Raw genomic sequence first — 17,678 nt, 5'->3', positions numbered from 1 at the left:
CACGGAAACTTTCAGGGTCTGTGGCACGGCGCTGCTGTCACCCGGCCCTCTTTGGGCTGTGTGAGCTGTGCAAGAACTGATGAGTGAGACAGGAAAACACAGTGGACCAGGGTCCTGGTTCTGCTCTTGACCCCTTTCTGCCTGGTGCGGCCTGCTGGAGCCTGAGAGCGCGTGCACAGAGGGGGGCCTACCCGACTGCTCCCTGTAGCTCCAGGTGTCCCCAGATGAGGCCACCCAAACAACAGGCTCCTAAGTAAAAAATGGTATTGTTTCAACCCATTAAGTTGGGGTAGTTTGAAATCAGCAGTAGAGAACCAATAAATGTAGAAACTTCAATAGTTTATGTTCTCACCTATGTTAGAAAGGTCTGGAAGAAAAAATGAATTAAATACAGCAAATATTTTCTTAAAAAGAAATTCCCAGTCATAACAGAAAATAAAGGAATTTGATATAAGTCTAAAATAGATTATATAGAGAGTAAAATGAAGAATTCCTACATATCAGTAAGAAAAACAACCCAGGGAAAAAGTGGACAACAGATACGAACAGGCAGCTCACATGTGACAGCTTGGTGGCCAGTGCATGCAGACATCAGGAAATGCAGACTCACAAGCACCTGTCAGTTGTAAATAATGAACCTTATGATATCAGTTGTTGGTGACCACGTAGACCAGTGTCCACCCAGTGTCCATGGGACTGTGGGTGCCAGTGGCTTGGGTGAGAAGCCAGCTGTGCACGGTGAAATAGAACGTGCCCGATTCACCCCCTGACGAGCACTCCTAGCAGCAGGCCCTGCATTGCCGCCATGTTTACATTGCGCTGAGTAGCAAAATTTGGGGATATCCTAAGTGTCCTTCAACTAGAAAATGGATAAGTGTATTTTTTATGTAATGAAATGCTGCATAGGAGTTGGCATGGCTGCGTCACAGCCACGTGTTACCACACCGAGTTCACAAACAATGCTGGACAGAAAAGGCGAGTTGCAGGATGATAGCACAGGACACCTCTGTATAAAATTGATGGGAAATCCTATTTGTGTGAAGAGTATAAAAACGTGCATAGGTGGATAAACACCGAAGTAAGGAGCGTGGGTCCTTGTGTGTGAGACAAGGCAGCAGAGTGGCTTCGTCCTCAGCTCCGTTTTCTCACACAGGCCTGACGGGTGACAGGATGGGGGGTAGTGCACGGGGCTTGCTGTCTTCCTAAGGTTCTTTGCAGTATTTCACAGTAACAAATATTTCCCCCAATGAAAGAAAGGGGTGCTGGCCACTGCCCTGTCGCTTTGGTAGTGACGTACAAACTGGTCCGTTCTTTCAGGAAAGGGGTCGGACTCTTCCCATCTGTTACCCAACGAATGGCCTTTTAGAAATGTTTAATTATATGCATGCACATGAATATGCAATTTACGTGAGGGCATTTGTGAATGGCTCTGTTCATAGCTGAACAGCACAGACCAGGTGGCCACAGTGGGGGGTTGCTATAAACCATGGTATTCTAATACACTGGCTATTATCAGTTATCAATACTGTAAGCATCAGACATTAGGTGTACTTTGTACAAAACAAACAGTAAGTGAAAACACAGGTTACAGAGTAGGTTCTGAGTCCCTGTTTCCATGTAAAACACACATACACTTGATGAGCACTGTGGCCGGGTTTGGGGAGACGTCCCCAGCTGACCTCCGTGCCTCTTGCCACCCAGGGCCATCCCACTCGCCATTTTCCAGGCAGAGCCCTCGGTGAGGAGGCACTTTCTCCGGAAATGGCTAAAGAGCTCTTCCCTTCAAGACTTCGATATTCGGACGGTGGGTGCTGGCTTTTGTTCTACTCAGAGGTTTAGAAGGAAACTAGACAATGGAGTGTTCCCCAGCTCGGGCTGGCTGTTTGTCTGGACTCGTCACTGTTGACATAGTGGGTAGGACATGGTTACCGTTTAGGGCCAAATTGGAAAAGCTAGACGCAGGGGGCCTCCCTGTTGTCTCAGACGGGCTTAGACCCAGTGCAGGGTCCTGGTGCTGCCTCGGCCGCTGGGAAGCATCCTTTAAGCCCTCGGTTTCCACATCCTCTGTGAAATGGCACTTCCGCCGTAGTGCCTAAGGGTAAATCAGGTACAGGCAGTGTTGGGCGCAGGGCTGGCTGCAGCTGTGGCTACGGCTCTCATGCGCCTGTCGTCCATTCCCTGCATGCAGATTCTGGACTGGGACTACTACATCGAGAGGCTGGGCAGCGCCATCCAGAAGATCATCACGATTCCCGCGGCTCTGCAGCAGGTGAGGGCCAGCCGGGGAGGCGGCCGTGTGGCCGTCCCGACTGGCAGACGAGTGATGGTCTCACCTCCGTGTAGGTGAGGAACCCAGTGCCACGCGTCAAACACCCCGAGTGGCTGCACAGAAAGCTGCTGGAAAAGAATGACATCTACAAGCAGAAGAAGATCAGCGAGCTCTTCATCCTTGAGGGAAAGAGACAGGTACTGTGCCTGGCGCAGGACAGCACGTCCGCAGTGGTGCTCGGGGCCCGGAGGCCCTGTGCTGCCGTTCGTGAGGCCGATGCTTCCATTCAGGCCTCTAGAATGTGTTTTCTTCCTAAGACATACACCTTGATACTGCCCCTCAGGTCCCCCCATGTTCTGTGTGGTAGGAGATGGAATCCCAGGTGGGCTGAAGAAGCGTGTGACATGCAAATATGGGCTGTGCCCACAGACCCAGGGATTTCGTGAGTCCTGCACCTTATGACATCAGTTTTCTCAACTGTAAAATAAAAATCTATTAGAAACACTAAAAAGTACTGAAAGCAGTGCAGTGAAAGGCGTAGCAGGGGCTGAGCAGGGCTTTATCTGTTCTTTGCAATATCATATTTCCTATGAAAAGGAGAGTGACCTGGAGCAAACAGGCAGAAGTGTAATGACTCGCTTCATAATGGCGGCAGTCCTGTGACACTTCTGTCTGACCTCTTCACTATTCAAAGTTAAAAATAGATTGAGTGTATTTGCGTACAATGCTTGATCCCATTCAAGTGACGTGCTTACGGGTTTCTAGAAGTGGAATTGGCCGAGAGATCCACCCTGTAAGTCTTCCCTGGTCATTGCAGGTGGGCCCGGCCCAGGCTCCCCAAGGCACCCCGAGCCTTGGAGCACCAGACATGGAGGACTTTGGCCGAGTGAAGCCACCCCATTTGGCAGTTCCCGTGGCGACTAAGAGGAAACGCGTCCTCTGGGAGAGCCAGGAGGAGTCACAGGACCTGGAGCTGACGGTGCCCTGGCAGGAGGTCCTGGGGCGGCCTCCAGCCCTCGGAACCACCCAGGTAAGGAGCTGCAGGGCATGTGGCATGGTGGGCACTGGAGTAGGGCCCTGGCCAGGCCCACACTGCAGGAGCTGTGTCCCCAATGCCGCCTGAGTGCTGCGGGGACCTGACTTGGGTTTTGAGCTCTGAGGATGACGGTGAGACATTTGGAAGCCATGCGGCTTCATAGCCGTGGAAGCACAGCCCTGTTTTACCACGTGCTCCTTGGTTGTGTTTACCGTGTTTGCATCCCCTTGACCTGTGCCACCATCTGTCCCAGGAAGAGTGGCTGGTCTGGCTGCGGTTCCACAAGAAGAAGTGGCAGCTGCAGGCCCGACAGCGCCTCGCTCGCAGGAAGAGGCAGCGTCTAGAGGGAGCGGAGGGTGCACCACAGCCTGGGGCCATCCGAGATGGACCCTCCACAGGGCTGGGGGGCTTCCTGCGAAGAACCGCCCGCAGCATTCTGGACCTTCCGTGGCAGATTGTGCAGGTGTGTACAGGGGCCCGTGGAGGGCACAGGACGCCCCCAGGGCAGCAGGAATGATGGGAAGGGGTGTCTGGCCAGCTGAGGGTCTTGAGGACTGTCCTGTGGTCTAGGACAGAGGAGAAAGGACAGGAGTGACCCTTGTGCATCTGACGGGGGCTGGTGCTGGAGGTTCCCCGGGAGGTGGCCTGTCCACAGGTGTGGAGCGCTTCCTGAGACAAGCTGAGACACGCACGCACTGCTGTACAATCTGTCCTCTCAGATCAGCGAGACCACCCAAGCCGGCGTGTTCAGGCTGTGGGCTGTCATCGGCAGCGACTTGCACTGCATCAAGCTGCACGTCCCCCGTGTGTTCTACGTGAACCAGCGGGTGCCCAAAGCGGAGGAGGGGCCTTCGTCTCGCAAGGTAGGGAGGCAGCTGGCGATGCTGGTCACTGCGGCCAGCAGCCTGCTCGGCCTCTGAGGTCATGTGCACAGCGGTGGGGGCACCTAACAAGTGGGCTCCACAGGCACGAGACCTGGGAGCTGCCTGCAGCCCCCTCTCCATAGGCTCCTGGAGGCCAAGTCTCATTGGCATGTCAGTCACCCACCATATAGGTCGCTCATTTCAGGTGCAGCTCAGTGGCTGCTACTGTGTTCAGGGTTGTGCCGCCGTCACCACGGTCAGTCTTAGAACATTTTCGTTGCCCCCAAAAGAAACCCCGGGGCCCCTAGTGGCCTATCCTGCCCAGCCCTCGGTAACCACCAGACCATGTTCCACCTTTAAATGAGCCAGTGTGACATTTCCTGTAAATGGGGTCCCAAGATGGGTGGTCCTCTGCCTCCTTCCCTTTGGCTGTGTCCTTGACATGTCCTAGACAGTTCACATCTGGTGTCTCCATCGGAGCGCGGTCACTCGAAGTGCGGTCACTCGAAGCGTGGTCACTGCGCCTGTCCATGCACCTCTCACTCGGATGCTCAGAATCGCAGAACAAGTTGTGTGTTATTAGCAGCTGGGGACTGGAGCGAGTGAGGAGGTTTCTGCAGGCGAGACTCCCGACCGGAGACTCAGCAGGATGGGGATCTCGAAAGAGACAGGGAGGGTGTAGGACAGCAGAGAGCAGGTGGCTGGGGCCCTGGAGCTTTCTTGGACGTGCTGAGGGGTCACTGGGAGAATGCCCTTCCCTTTGGCTGCCTCTCCTGCTTCCTCGTCACCAGACTCTGCCTCCGCCAGGGTCTCCTCTCCCTGTCCTCTGACCAAGAACACCCTCACCTTAAACCCAGGAGACAACAGAGCAAAGGAAACGGAACACCTGCCCCCCCCCCCCCCCCCAGCCGGAGAGCGTGTCTGCTTTCCAGAGGCCTCAGGCTGCTTACCAAAGTCAGCCCAGAGCTTGTAGTTTCACTCACGGGGAGAGTAAAACGGTGTACCCCACGGTTGTGGGCACCAGAAATCCTAGGACTGCTTCAGTGATGCACATACGTGTGAGTGTGCACATGTATATGCCTGTGCAGGTGTGTGTTACATCACCGCTTAGCAGGTGACGAGGCCACCGCTGTGCCCTCCCCAGGTGAATCGAATCCTTCCTCGCTCCAACACGGTCTATAACCTGTACGAGTACTCGGTGCCAGAGGACATGTACCAGGGACACATCAATGAGATCAGCACTGAGCTGTCGGCCCCCGACATCGAAGGCGTGTACGAGACTCAGGTAACGGCCTGCCCACGTGGGCACGGCGGGCTGGCAGCAGCTGCTGTGGACACCACTCCAGGGACACGAGTTCAGCAGCGTGTCTGCCAGAGCCAGCCTGAGTATGGCGGGCTGTGCCCAGGCAGCAGCCCCCGTCAGCCCTGGGCCACCTGTCTGCCCCTGCAGGTCCCGCTGCTGTTCCGGGCCCTGGTGCAGCTGGGCTGTGTGTGTGTGGTCAGCAAGCAGCTGCGCAGGCATCTCTCAGGCTGGGAGACGGACGCCTTCGCTCTCGAGCATCTGGAGATGCGCTCGCTGGCCCAGTTCAGCTACCTGGAGCCAGGTACGGCACATGCCGACTGCCCTTGCTCTGCCCCGCCTCCCGCACCTCGGATGACCTGCGTGTCCTTCTGCAGGGAGCATCCGCCACATCTACCTGTATCATCGCACACAAGGACACAAGGCGCTGTTCGGCGTCTTCGTGCCCTCGCAGCGCAGGGCGTCCGTGTTTGTGTTGGACACCGTGAGTCCCTGGGCAGGGCTGCGGGAGGGACAGGTCACTGGGCAGGAGGACGCCAGCCCCTGGCCTCATGTCCAGAAGCCTTTGCCCAGGAGTGCCTGCGGCGCTAGTGCCCGAGGTGGGGCAGGAGGCCCGCCTGCCGCCCCCCTCCCGCCGCAGAGGGCTGATGCCGCCCTTGCTTAGGTGCGAAGCAACCAGATGCCCAACCTGAGCGCCCTGTACACAGCCGAGCACGGCCTCCTGCTGGACAAAGTGGGCCCCGAGCTCCTGCCTCCCCCAAAACACACCTTTGAGGTTCGGGCTGAAACCGACTTGAAGACCCTCTGCAGGGCCATCCAGCGCCTCCTGCTGGTCTACAAGGTGAGTGTGGGGGCGGCCCTCCCTGAGCCGCTGCCCCAGGCTGGCTTCCAGCTACTCTGTCCCACCCAACCCAGGAGGAGCGCCGAGGGCCCACCCTCATCGCCGTGCAGTCCAGCTGGGAGCTGAGGAGGCTGGTCAGTGAGGTGCCTGTCCTGGAGGAGTTCCCGCTGGTGCCCATCCGCGTGGCCGACCACATCAGCTACAGCGTCCTGGACTGGCAGCGCCACGGAGCCCGCCACATGTTCCGTCACTACCTCAACCTGGACACCTGCCTGTCACAGGCCTTTGAGATGAGCCGGTGAGCGCAGCGCGGGGCTGGCCACCTGGCTCGTCGCCCCTGGTGGCAAGCTGGTCTTCCTGGTTTCCACCCCTCCTGGGCCAGCCTGGCACTCACCCTGTCCCGGATCCTGTGCAGGTACTTCCACATCCCCGTTGGGAATCTGCCCGAGGACATCTCCACCTTCGGCTCCGACCTCTTCTTTGCCCGCCACCTGCGGTGCCACAACCACCTGCTCTGGCTGTCCCCTACGCCCCGCCCCGACCTGGGCGGGAAGGAGGCAGACGACAACCGCCTCGTCATGGAGTTCGATGACCAAGCCACTGTGGAGATCAACAGTCCAGGCTGTCACTCAACGGGTGGGTGGGCGAGGGCACCGGGCACCTCACTGCTGCTTTCTGCCATTGGGCGCCCAGCAGATGACCCTCAGGGCTCGGGCGGGCTCTGCCGACAGTTACGTGCTTGGCGGCTGCCCCTGCCGCCCCGCGCAACAGTCATTTCTCTGAGTGCTTGCTGGGTGGGCTCGGGCTTTTGACCAGGGTGTGGTCAGTGCGTGAGAAGTGCTGTCTTTGCGGGCAGTGTGCGTGGAGCTGGACATTCAGAACCTAGCCGTCAACACCATCCTTCAGTCTCACCACGTCAACGACATGGAGGGGGCCGACAGCATGGGCATCAGCTTCGACGTGACCCCGCAGGCGTCCCTGGAGGACATGATCACCGGCAACCAGGCGGCCAGCGCCCCGGCCAGCTACGACGAGACGGCCCTCTGCTCCAGCACCTTCAGGTGCCCGGCTGTGTCCCCAGGACAGCGGCCTCGTGCCCCACCCCCAAAGGCAGAACTGGGTTTGGGATCTAGAAGGAGCATAGATAGGCTTTTACCCTCCCCTCTGAGCGTGCATCACTGGGCTTCCTGGCACCAGCTGGCAGTCAGAAAGCTCCTCGGGTACAGTGATGCCCCGGGCTGTGTCCTGGCTCCTTCCTGTACCAGTAGCGTGGCCTTAGGGACTCTCCGGTTAGCTGGGAGTGCGGGTGTCCATCGCGCACCTGCTGTGGGCAGACAGCACGTCAGCAACGTGGGTCCAGCCGGGCAGACGTGGTGCAACCTCCAGGGTTTAGGTGGCAGGGAGCACACACACTCTTAGTCCCACGAGGTGAGGGGCTGTCACCCACTGTCATGGCACTTACACATTTAGTGACGAAGCTGAGGCAGAGAGGCTGATGGCATGCTTGTGGTCACACCGCCACGGGGTGGTCTTGTGACTCCAGAACCATGACTTCTGCCCTCAGTCCTGTTGCCTTCTCCTGAAAGGCGGACATGACTTGGGAAATGGCAAGGAAGGGACTTGTAGAGAGAAAGGCTCGGGGCCACGTGTGCACGCTGTGGCCCGGGGGCTGTCTGCAAAGACGTGGGCAATCCTGAAAGGTGGGGTCAGGCCGCCGGTGGAAGAACAATCACTGAGGGATGGCTTCCTGGTGCTGTGTGTGGGGACATCAGGGCGGCTTAGCAGGGGCACTCGTGAGGCAGGCGGTGGGGGCTGGGGCTGCACGAGGCAGGAGGCCCTGCAGGTCCCTGGCGGGTCCCTGGTGCTCCCAGCAGGCAGCGTGCCCATTGCACACCTGTGTCTCCTGATCCTGGCACTGAGCACGTGGGGCGGGTGTGAGTAGCTGTGGAGAGGTGGTGAGGCCTGACCTAGTCTGAGGGGTGCAGCTAAGCTGCTGGGAGCCACGTGTGGAGGGGTCAGAGGCCACAGTGGGGTCACACTGTGCCCTCGCAGGATCCTGAAGAGCATGGTGGTGGGCTGGGTGAAGGAGATCACGCAGTACGGCAACGTCTACGCCGACAACCAGGTGGTGCACTTCTACCGCTGGCTGCGCTCGCCGTGCTCGCTGCTGCACGACCCCGCCCTGCACCGCACGCTGCACGGCTGGATGAAGAAGCTCTTCCTGCAGTGAGTGGCCAGTGGCTTTCGCGGGGTCTGCGGGTCCCCGGTCCCCAGGCAGCACCTGTGCGCGGCCCGTGGTGCAAGGTTCCCAGAAAGGCTCCGCTGCCAGCACGGCCGCCTCGCAGCCCCAGGTGTGCCGAGTGAGGGCAGTGTTTGTGCCGCTCTTCTGCACGAGTTGGCGTGCACCACTCTGCATCTCGCCTGCTCATAGTAGAGCTCGGCGATCCGCGAGGGCTGGGCCATGCCGATGGACGTCCAGGCAGTTTCCAGAACATACCATTCTGAGCAACCAACTAAGGAAGGGCCTTGTGTGTGAGGTCATGGGAGTGTTACCTGCTGAATGGTCCCTGGGAAGGGGCACTGTTGCGGGTCTGACAGATGTGATGAGCAGGTAGATAAATGCTCATTTGGGTGGCATTGCAAAGAGCCCTCCCTGGAGGTCGTGCAGCAGCCTCACTGCCAGCAGTAATGGGACGTACGTGTCCCCAGCCCAGGGCGACCAGCTGTCTCACTGCACTTGTGACGTGCAATCCTTGGTAGGAGCAACGCTGGGCTTTCGCTTCATATCCTTTGCCCATTTTCCTCTAGTTTTGTTTTTTTCTCATTGGTTTGTATGAATTCTTTCTATACAAAAATTAGCCATTTCTGTGGTATGAGTTGTGCGTTTTTTTTCCTCTCTTTGATTATCTTTGGCTTTTTGGGTGGGTTTTTCCCATGTAGACATCTGCACGCTCCGTGGCTTCTGGTTCTAAGCTCACTTAGAGTGGCTTTTTAGGACCGTCCGCTCTTTCCTCGCGGTGCCTTCTGGGATGCTCGGCAGCATCCTGACCGTCGGTTCTGCGCTTGGTCCACAGGCTCATCGCCGAGTTCAAGCGCCTGGGGTCGTCGGTCGTCTACGCCAACTTCAACCGCATCGTCCTGTGCACGAGGAAGCGGCGGGTGGAGGACGCCTTGGCCTACGTGGAGTACATCTCCAGCAGGTGCCGCGCCGCCCCTCTTCTCCGGCCGACCTTCTGTAGCATGTCTGTGGCGGGGGCTGTTGGTAGTTGGTCCTTTCTGCCTTTGAGGCTGAACACACGGGACACAGTTCCAATAACTGCTTTACGTGCTCTGCTCTTTCTAACATCAGTGCCAGCTCCAGTTTGTTTGCAGCTGGTAGGTCTTCTCCTTTCTCTGCTTCTTGCAAACCTGGTGACACTGGATTGGATGCCGGACACTGTGAAGCTTGCTTTGTCTGTTGGGTGCTTTTGCACTCCTATAAATACTCTGGGGCTTTCCGTTCTGTTACTTGGAAACAATCTGATCCTTTCGGGTATTTTCGAGATTTGTGAGCAAGTCCGGAAGAGCGTTTTTCCAGAGCTCACGGCCCCGCTGCCTCGTGAGCTGAGGCTCCCGGCAGTGGGAGCGGGCGGCCGGTGCCCCTTTCCCCAGGCCACCCACATGCGACCGAGTTGGAGGACAGGCCTTGGAAGGGCTCGGTTCTCTCTGCGGCTCTCACCTCTCCCTCCCTCCATGCCGGTCCTGCTTCTCCCACCTGGCTAGATGTGGACATCTCCTTAGTATTGCTTACCATGTTCCCTAGGAAGTTTGAGGGTTTTAAATAAGTGCAGGGTAAGCAGATAGGTGTAAAAATAAAAGAGGGAAAGTGGAGAAAAGGGAAGAAGCTGATTTCATTTAAGCAATTTCTGTCTGGCTTCTTTTTAGCATCCATTCTAAAGAGCTCTTCCATTCCTTGACGATTTCTTTCTCGCGGTGCTGGGAGTTCCTTCTCTGGATGGATCCGTCTAACTATGGTGGAATCAAAGGGAATGTGCCATCTGGCATCCACTGCGGACAGGTGAGGTGACCGGTGCTGGAGAGCTGGGGTCGGGGCTGGAACGACTTGGGGTCCACATCCGTCCACCCAGCACACACTGTAGTCACAGGCCAGGTGCCAGGAGCAGCTGTAGCCCTGGTCGTGCAGCAACAAATGTGACAGACCCTGCGACCACGGCATCCGTGAGCGAGGACCACGAACAAGCAGACAAGTACATGTAGGGTCAGGGTCAGCAGGGGTGAGGCTCAGAGTCCACATGGGTGAGGGACAGGGGTAAAGGAGGTGGGAGGCCCAGGAGGCCTCTAAGGGGGTGATGGGAAAGCAGAGATTGAAGGAGCGAGTGAGCATCCTGTGCCCGCGTGAGTGACAGGGCGGGGTGGAGGCCACACCCCTGGGACCTGAGGCCATGGTGGAGACTTCGCTCTGAGGGGTGGGGCGGGTCTGACTTCCTCTCGGGCCCTGTGTAGACAGCACTGGGGTCGGAGCCCAGGCAGGAATGGGGCAGGGGGGCTTCAGGGGAAGGACCGTGGGTATTGTATTGAGGTTGCAAGGACAGGCCGTTGGGGTGGTTGTCGGTGACACAGGCTGGGGCGGTGTATGCCGTGCCCGTGTGTGTGATGAGGTGTCTGTTACGAGATGGACGGGAAAGAGAGAGTGTGGGGTGAGGGGTGCTGTGCTTGGTCGGGACGAGGGATGTTTCCACACCTGATACTTGTAGCCTGTCAAGTGGTGGCAGGGTGTGTGGGTTGCAAGGACTGAGCCCTCCAGGGCGAGTCCCCCTGGAGGAAGCCAGGGGTGGGGCCTCGGGGTCAAAAGGAGAGCGTCCAGGGGCCAGAGCCAGGCTGCTACCCTTGGATGCTGGGACGGAAGCAATGCAGGCGGTGTAGACGGACCGAGGGAAAGCAGTGGTGGCTGCTGCTCCAAGGACGGCGGGCGGCAGAGTTCACGTGTTGAAATGAAAGATGTCGCATAAGGGACCTGGTCAGACAGGGCATCGCAGTAATAAAGCGAGACTGACAGGAGGCCTGGAACTCAGGCCAGGGGACAGGTGACCCGGAAGCACTCCTTGGTCTTCCCTTCCTGGGAGATGGGAGCTAAGTGATTGCAAAGTGAATCCCCTGAAAGAGTAAAGTGAGTCTAACCCGCTGTGGAGTGAGACTGCTGTGTGTCCAGGTACATCACACAGAGACTCACTGGGGACTCTGGGGACAGAGCAGTGAGATGGGTGGGCTGATGCAGAACGACTCACTCAGGTGCGCTTCCCACCGCTACGGTAAAGACACGCCTGGGACTGTCTGTTACAGAGGGACTCTCTAAAGGAGGGCAGCACACAGGGGGACGAGGACGACGAGGATGACGAGGACGAGGAGGAAGACGGTGGTCAGGAGCCGGACGTGGAGGACTTGCTGGAGAACAACTGGAACCTCGTGCAGTTCCTGCCACAGGCAGCCTCCTGCCAGACCTACTTCCTCATGGTCGTGTCAGGTGCGTGGCTGCCAGCCTGCGCTCTGGATCACGGGGGCCTCGGTGCCCGCAGTGCGTGGCGCACAGTTAGGAGGTCAGGCCTGGTGGGGCACCCTGGCCCAGACCCCGCAGGTGCCAGTGAGGGGGCCGTCCCTGGGAGGGAGTGCCACCCAAGGGTTTGTGTGTCACATACGGTGAGGTGAGGTAACTAGAAATAAGTCGGGTGGAAGACACTGGCCGCTGCCGGAATCAGCTGCCCCCGGGCTGGTCCTGCTGGCGTCACAAAGGCCTGAGTTTGATTTGGGTCTGAAGGGCCGGTGTTTACAAACCAAGTTGTGGGGTTGCCGGGTAGATGCAGCCTGTGTGTTAAACCCCGCCGGGGTTCAGAGCCTGTTCCGAGGAAAGAGCAGTTAGCGGTTCGCTGTCAGCCGACGCTCAGCAAGGGGACAGCCACATGGCAGCAGGGTGCTTTCCTTCGTGACTTTTTTTTTGTCTACTTGTCCCATGTCCCACTCTCTCAAGTTCTCTTGAAACATGTAGTCTAGGGGTCAGGCGTGCTGACCCCGGCGCTCGGGCTTTGTTTCTGTCGCTGCCGGGCACGAGTCGGCCAGCTCTCCTCGCTCCCACTCCTGTTGTGGACTCTGGCTCATCTAAACTCAGCAGAGGCAGCGCTGGCTCACGGGGCATTTGAGCCCAGGCTGGCCACACCTCTCTGCTCGGGTGTGGGTGCCACTCACGCGTGGCCTGTGCCTGTGCCGTCCCCTGCAGCATACATCGTGGCCGTGCACCACAGCGTGCAGGAGGAGCTGAGACGCAGCGCTCCGGGGAGCACCCCCGTGAAGAGACGGGGGGCCAGCCAGCTATCACAGGAGGCCCAGGGCGCAGCCGCAGCCCTTCCTGGTGAGAGCGCCTTGAGGCACGAGGCCGCCTCGTGTGCCTGTGACGAACCCCTGTGCGCCCCTCAGCGTCCTCACCGCTGTGTGAAGAGGGGCCGAGCCACGTCCTTGTCTTCCCAGGAGTGATCACCTTCTCTCAGGACTACGTGGCCAACGAGCTCACTCAGAACTTCTTCACCATCACGCAGAAGATCCAGAAGAAAGTCACGGGGTCCAGGAACGTGGCTGAGCTCTCAGAGATGTTTCCTGTCCTGCCCGGCTCTCACTTGCTGCTCAACAACCCTGCACTGGAATTCATCAAGTGCGTGTGCAAGGTGAGCGCCGACCCTCACCTGTGCGGTGAGTCTGTGCACACGTGCAGGTGACACCCACTCTCACCTGTGCAGTGAGGCTGTGCACACGTGCAGGTGACACCCACTCTCACCTGTGTGGCAAGGCTGTGCAGGGAGCAGGAAGAAGTCACTTATTTATTTCACAGACACTCACTGCGCCCTGCTTTGTGCTGCCACTGTGTGAGGTGTTTGAGGCTCAGCAGTAGACCAGACAGGAAAGATGCCCTGTGTTCAGGGAGTACAGGTGCTTTGAGGTGGCAGGAAAGCCCTCTGATGGGGCCTGGGGCCGAGGCCACAGTGACCAGAAGGGTGTCTGGGCAGTGGGTGCAGAGCCCCGGGGCAGGGTGACGCGGAGTGCTGCTGTAATGGCAGGTGCTCAGGGGTTATGTGGATGGACCAGGGACCGGACGGGGCTCCCGAAAGGTCCAGGCTCCCATGCGACCTGAGAGGAGGGCTTGGCTGCCAGCGATGCCTTTCTGGGAAGGCAGCCGCAGAGCCGGGGTCGTATTACCAGATAAGGACGAGCAGGCGCCTGTACCTACAGGGCCCTTCACTGTCCATTAGGTTGCCGCCCAGCAGACTACACTTGACAGTGACAGCCACTCCAGGGCCAGGTGACGTCTGACTGGGGTGGGGAAATGGTTTCAGGACCAGCTCAGGTCCTCAGTGGACTTCAGCATTTTTTCACTTTATTTGTGTTAAGGTGGAATTTACGTACAGTAAAAGTCACAGCTTTTAGTGTGTGTCCTGTGAGTTTGGCCAAGGCCCAGGGTCACGTGCCCACCAGTCAGGATGCAGCACATCCCACACCCGCGGTGCCCCACCCGCACATGCTGGCCCGTTGCCCTGTTTGCGGTGCAGTTGGGAGTTTTCACAGACGTGAGGCTGTGCCACCAACAGCAAGGTGCCGAGCAGTCACCCGAGAGCAGTGCTGTGTGCCCCGTGAGCAGCTCCTTACCCCGCTGTCCCTCTGACGCTGCTAACGGGACAAGGACAGGGTGTTGCAGTCCAGAGAGCAAGGAGGCTCCGGGAGCCGTCCCTGCCACGTCCCCATCCTCCGCAGGTCCTGTCCCTGGACACAAACATCACAAACCAGGTGAACAAGCTGAACCGGGACCTGCTCCGCCTGGTGGACGTCGGCGAGTTCTCGGCAGAGGCCCAGTTCCGAGACCCCTGCCGCTCCTACGTGCTCCCCGAGGTCATCTGCCACAGCTGTCACTTCTGCCGGGACCTGGACCTGTGCAAAGACCCCTTTGTCTCCCAGGTGGGCCAGCTCCCACGGCCCTCGCGGGTAGGGTCCCAGCGTCCAGACTTCAGGCCACCAGGGAGGTCCTGTTGTACCCACTCGCCAGGGACCCAGCTCCCTTTTCTGGGTTCTACCTGCCAGGCCCCTGCTAGCTTGGACGGGAAGTAAAACAGGCCCCCTTTCTTAAGCCACTTGACTGCCACATGTAGAACACTGTCCCAGTAATATGTGAGTGACATTTTCGGTGACTGAGTGTGCCTGGAGCTGTGAGTGAGCTGTGGCAGGTGGTGACCCGTGTCCCCACTGCCTTCTCAATGCTGAGCCTTCTCAGCCAGTGCACAGGCGCTGCCGAGGACGGCCGGGCAGAGGGTGACCCGCTTCCTCCCCTGCCCAGGACGGGGCCATGCCGCCCCGGTGGCTGTGCTCCAACTGTCAGGTCGCCTACGACTCATCCGTCATCGAGATGGCACTGGTGGCGGCCCTGCAGAAGAAGCTGATGGCCTTCACGCTGCAGGACCTGGTGAGTGAGCAGCGGGCCTCTCCGTGAGCAGTCGCACCCTGGGGAGCTCCAGTCGTAACCCAGGCCTCCCCGGGGCCGCGTCCTGCTCAGACCTCATCCACAAGCCCCCTGGGCTCAGCATCTCGGCACCTACGGTGGCCGAGAGCTGGCTTCGTGGACCCTTCGTTCTCATGGCGCGACAGACAGTAAACAAGATAGGTGTGTGGCGATGAGTGTGAAGGGAACCAATGGGAAGTGTGTGTGAGAGACGGAGGTATCCAGCATTGGGTGCCCGGGACCCCTCAGCCCAGACCCGAGGGAGGCGTGGGATCCGGGCAAAGCAGTTGGCGCTGGTGGGACACACAGGGAGCCTGAGGACCCGGCTGTCCACGCGACGACACGTTTGGACAAAGCGGCTGTGAAGGCCGTGGGGGCGGGGCTCCTGACCGCTGTTCCTCGTTTCAGGTCTGCCTGAAGTGCCAGGGTGTGAAGGAGACCCACATGCCCATGTACTGCAGCTGTGCCGGGGGCTTCGGCCTCACCATCCAAACCAAGGTGGGGCCTCGCCCACCACTGCTGCTCTGCCTATGCGCCAGGCCTCGGCCACGTCCCTGCGCCTCCTCTGGGACTGGCTCTCACGGTGACTGGTTTCCTGCAGGTCTTCATGGAGCAGATCGGAATCTTCCGGAATATTGCCCAGCATTATGGCATGTCGTACCTCATGGAGACCCTGGATTGGCTGCTGGAGAAGAACCCCCAGCTGGGCCATTAGTAAGCCAGGCGCTGTCCCCACCCTCTGCCCCAGCTCCCCAAACTCGCAGCCATGTCCAGGACGGGGCCTCAAGGAGAATGACCCTCAGGGAGTTTTCGGGGAGCGGGTCACGGCCTACCCCAGCCAGAGCAGGAAGGGAAGTGGCCCCACCTGCAGGTGCCCGGGCCCAGCGCTGGTCAGGGCAACTGTGGGCCCAAGAGCGGCCCCGAGGGTCCATTTCTTGCTGAATAAACTGAGTGGGGCCTCTGCTGCTGCACAGCCCTGCCCCAGCTGCCCTGGGGGTCTTCTGTTTGAGCCAAGACCCTGAGGGTGGCTGGAGGCAGGACCCAGGATGCGGTGGTGCCTGAGTGGGAGTCTGCATTCCCGGCGTCCAGTCACTTGTTAATGGAAGCGCCATCCCCAAATTCAGCGGCGTGTGGGCCAGTTCCGGAGCATACAGACCTGAACTCGCAGGGACCTGGGCCTCTGGAGACTCTCCAGGGGAGCAGGGGCTCTGGGGTGTCCCCGTCAGGCCGGATGGAGGGCGCAGGAGGGTGTCAGGACAGGGCTGCTCATATGGGCAGGGCCCTGAGGGCCATTTGTCACTGACTTGGCCAGCACATGTTAGTTAGCGCCGGGATTTTAGGGAAGATTTGGGTTCTTCAGTGGAGGTAGGGAAGAAGAGAGGGCACCGTTCTGTTCTTGCTGCTCAGCCTTGGGTGGGTCCAAAGCGTCTGACCCTGCAGGGACTGCCCTCCTGATGGTCAGGGGTCCAACAGGGCACCCAAGCTCAGGGTTTCCTGTATGGGGTGCGGAGAGCCAATGGGGCACGGCCCATTTGAAGTGGGACCACACCGCTTATCAGCCTGGTCCACAGAGCTGGCGCCCAGGCTGAGGATCAGCTTCCCAGTGCCCTGGAAGCCTTTGCTGAGCACCAGCTCCGCTCTCCGTTGTGTCACAAGCCCCAAAACAGAAGACCAACTCTGCGCCTCATTTTTAATGAAATGTGAGTGGAAGCAGCCAAAGAAAAACCAAGTTGGTGAGGCGGCCACCAAACTCAGCCTGGGGCCTTGGGGGACTGGCTAAAGTGCGTCTTGTGAGCTCATTGCTCTGTCACTCAGTGACATTTTGAATTCTCATTTACATGTTACGTTTCTTAAAATGTTGCTGTGTGTCTGTGTGTGTGCTGGCGCTTTGTCTCTGGAAGGAAGACAGTAGCTAACGTCTGTTCGGTGTGTGCGTCCCTGGGTACTGCCCGCCTGGCGGGGACAGGCCAAATGGCCGCAGGAAACCTGACGCTGGGTGGAAGGTGGCTGGAGCCCAAGTCAGCCCCAGATGGAGATCAGATCAAATTAGGGCCGGGTGGAGGAGGAGGGGGGCTAGCAAGGCTTCCTGGAAGCCATGCTGGGGGCATCACGTCACAGGGTGGGGAGGAGGGGGGCCTGCACTCTTCCCTGCAGCAGGACCTGGGTCGCTGGGCACCCCGCCCTCTCCTTGGCTCCCAGGGGTTCCCTGGAGGCCAGCTGGGGTGGGCATTTGGGGTATGAGGCCTGGGTCACTCACACTTAGGAAACCTGAGCCCTGGCCGTGGTTCTTGAGCTGCAGCCCAGCCCTAACTGGAAAAGCCAGTTTCTTCAACACTAGAACTGGACATCTGTGAGCCACTCCGGCTGTCACAGGCATTTGGGTGACCCGTGCAGCCAATGTAACAGGATGGGAGGGTCTTTGGGGGTGGCTGGGTGGGGGCTTTGGAGTGTTGGTTGCAGCGAGGGGGGCCAGCCCAGTTGTCAGGTGTGGGCAGGTGGGAGGGCCAGCTCTGGTCGACATTCAGATTTGGGTCTGAACCATCCCCTTAATCCTGGGACTGATGAGATCACAGGTGAGATGACCTGTGCAAGGTCCTTGGCATGGCCCTTCACTCGCCATCACTACTGCCACACAAAGCACCGTCCAGTCAAGTGGTGGTGTCCCCCAGAGCAGGGTCTGGCCAGGCAGGCAGTCAGTGTGATGGCCACTGTAGCATCCACGGCTGTGGTACCCACAGACCTGACCAGCTGGTGCCTGCAGCCTCGCCCTGCCCCACCCACCGAATTCCTGCCCTGCCATGTCCCTCGGAACCAGGAAGCGTATTTAGTTTAAGTGACA

At 59.0% G+C, this 17,678-nt stretch overlaps 1 protein-coding gene across 4 annotated transcripts in view; it reads left to right on the top strand.

The window, feature by feature from the left end:
* The window catches only part of POLE (DNA polymerase epsilon, catalytic subunit), a 42,092-nt gene extending 25,383 nt beyond the window's left edge, over positions 1–16,709 (top strand). The window contains exons 27-50 of one of the 4 annotated variants that reach the window (XM_074321694.1): positions 1,702–1,804; positions 2,189–2,269; positions 2,344–2,466; positions 3,087–3,299; positions 3,559–3,768; positions 4,025–4,168; positions 5,313–5,453; positions 5,619–5,772; positions 5,846–5,952; positions 6,133–6,309; positions 6,384–6,607; positions 6,725–6,945; positions 7,166–7,370; positions 8,362–8,535; positions 9,384–9,509; positions 10,234–10,366; positions 11,650–11,830; positions 12,578–12,709; positions 12,826–13,019; positions 14,101–14,301; positions 14,678–14,803; positions 15,248–15,337; positions 15,441–15,553; positions 16,411–16,709. In XM_074321694.1, the coding sequence (XP_074177795.1) occupies positions 1,702–1,804; positions 2,189–2,269; positions 2,344–2,466; positions 3,087–3,299; positions 3,559–3,768; positions 4,025–4,168; positions 5,313–5,453; positions 5,619–5,772; positions 5,846–5,952; positions 6,133–6,309; positions 6,384–6,607; positions 6,725–6,945; positions 7,166–7,370; positions 8,362–8,535; positions 9,384–9,509; positions 10,234–10,366; positions 11,650–11,830; positions 12,578–12,709; positions 12,826–13,019; positions 14,101–14,301; positions 14,678–14,803; positions 15,248–15,337; positions 15,441–15,553; position 16,411 (3,574 nt within the window). In that variant the 3' untranslated portion in view covers positions 16,412–16,709. Of the gene's footprint in view, positions 1–1,701; positions 1,805–2,188; positions 2,270–2,343; positions 2,467–3,086; positions 3,300–3,558; positions 3,769–4,024; positions 4,169–5,312; positions 5,454–5,618; positions 5,773–5,845; positions 5,953–6,132; positions 6,310–6,383; positions 6,608–6,724; positions 6,946–7,165; positions 7,371–8,361; positions 8,536–9,383; positions 9,510–10,233; positions 10,367–11,649; positions 11,831–12,577; positions 12,710–12,825; positions 13,020–14,100; positions 14,302–14,614; positions 14,804–15,247; positions 15,338–15,440 lie in introns of those variants that run through there. The other 3 variants (XM_019748782.2, XM_074321695.1, XM_074321696.1) reach the window with 3 other exon arrangements.
* The last annotated feature ends 969 nt before the right edge of the window (positions 16,710–17,678 follow it).

The sequence above is a fragment of the Rhinolophus sinicus genome, linkage group LG16, assembly GCF_036562045.2.
Source record: "Rhinolophus sinicus isolate RSC01 linkage group LG16, ASM3656204v1, whole genome shotgun sequence".
NCBI classification, from domain to species: Eukaryota; Metazoa; Chordata; class Mammalia; order Chiroptera; family Rhinolophidae; genus Rhinolophus; species Rhinolophus sinicus.
This window is presented reverse-complemented; position numbering and strand designations above follow the sequence as displayed.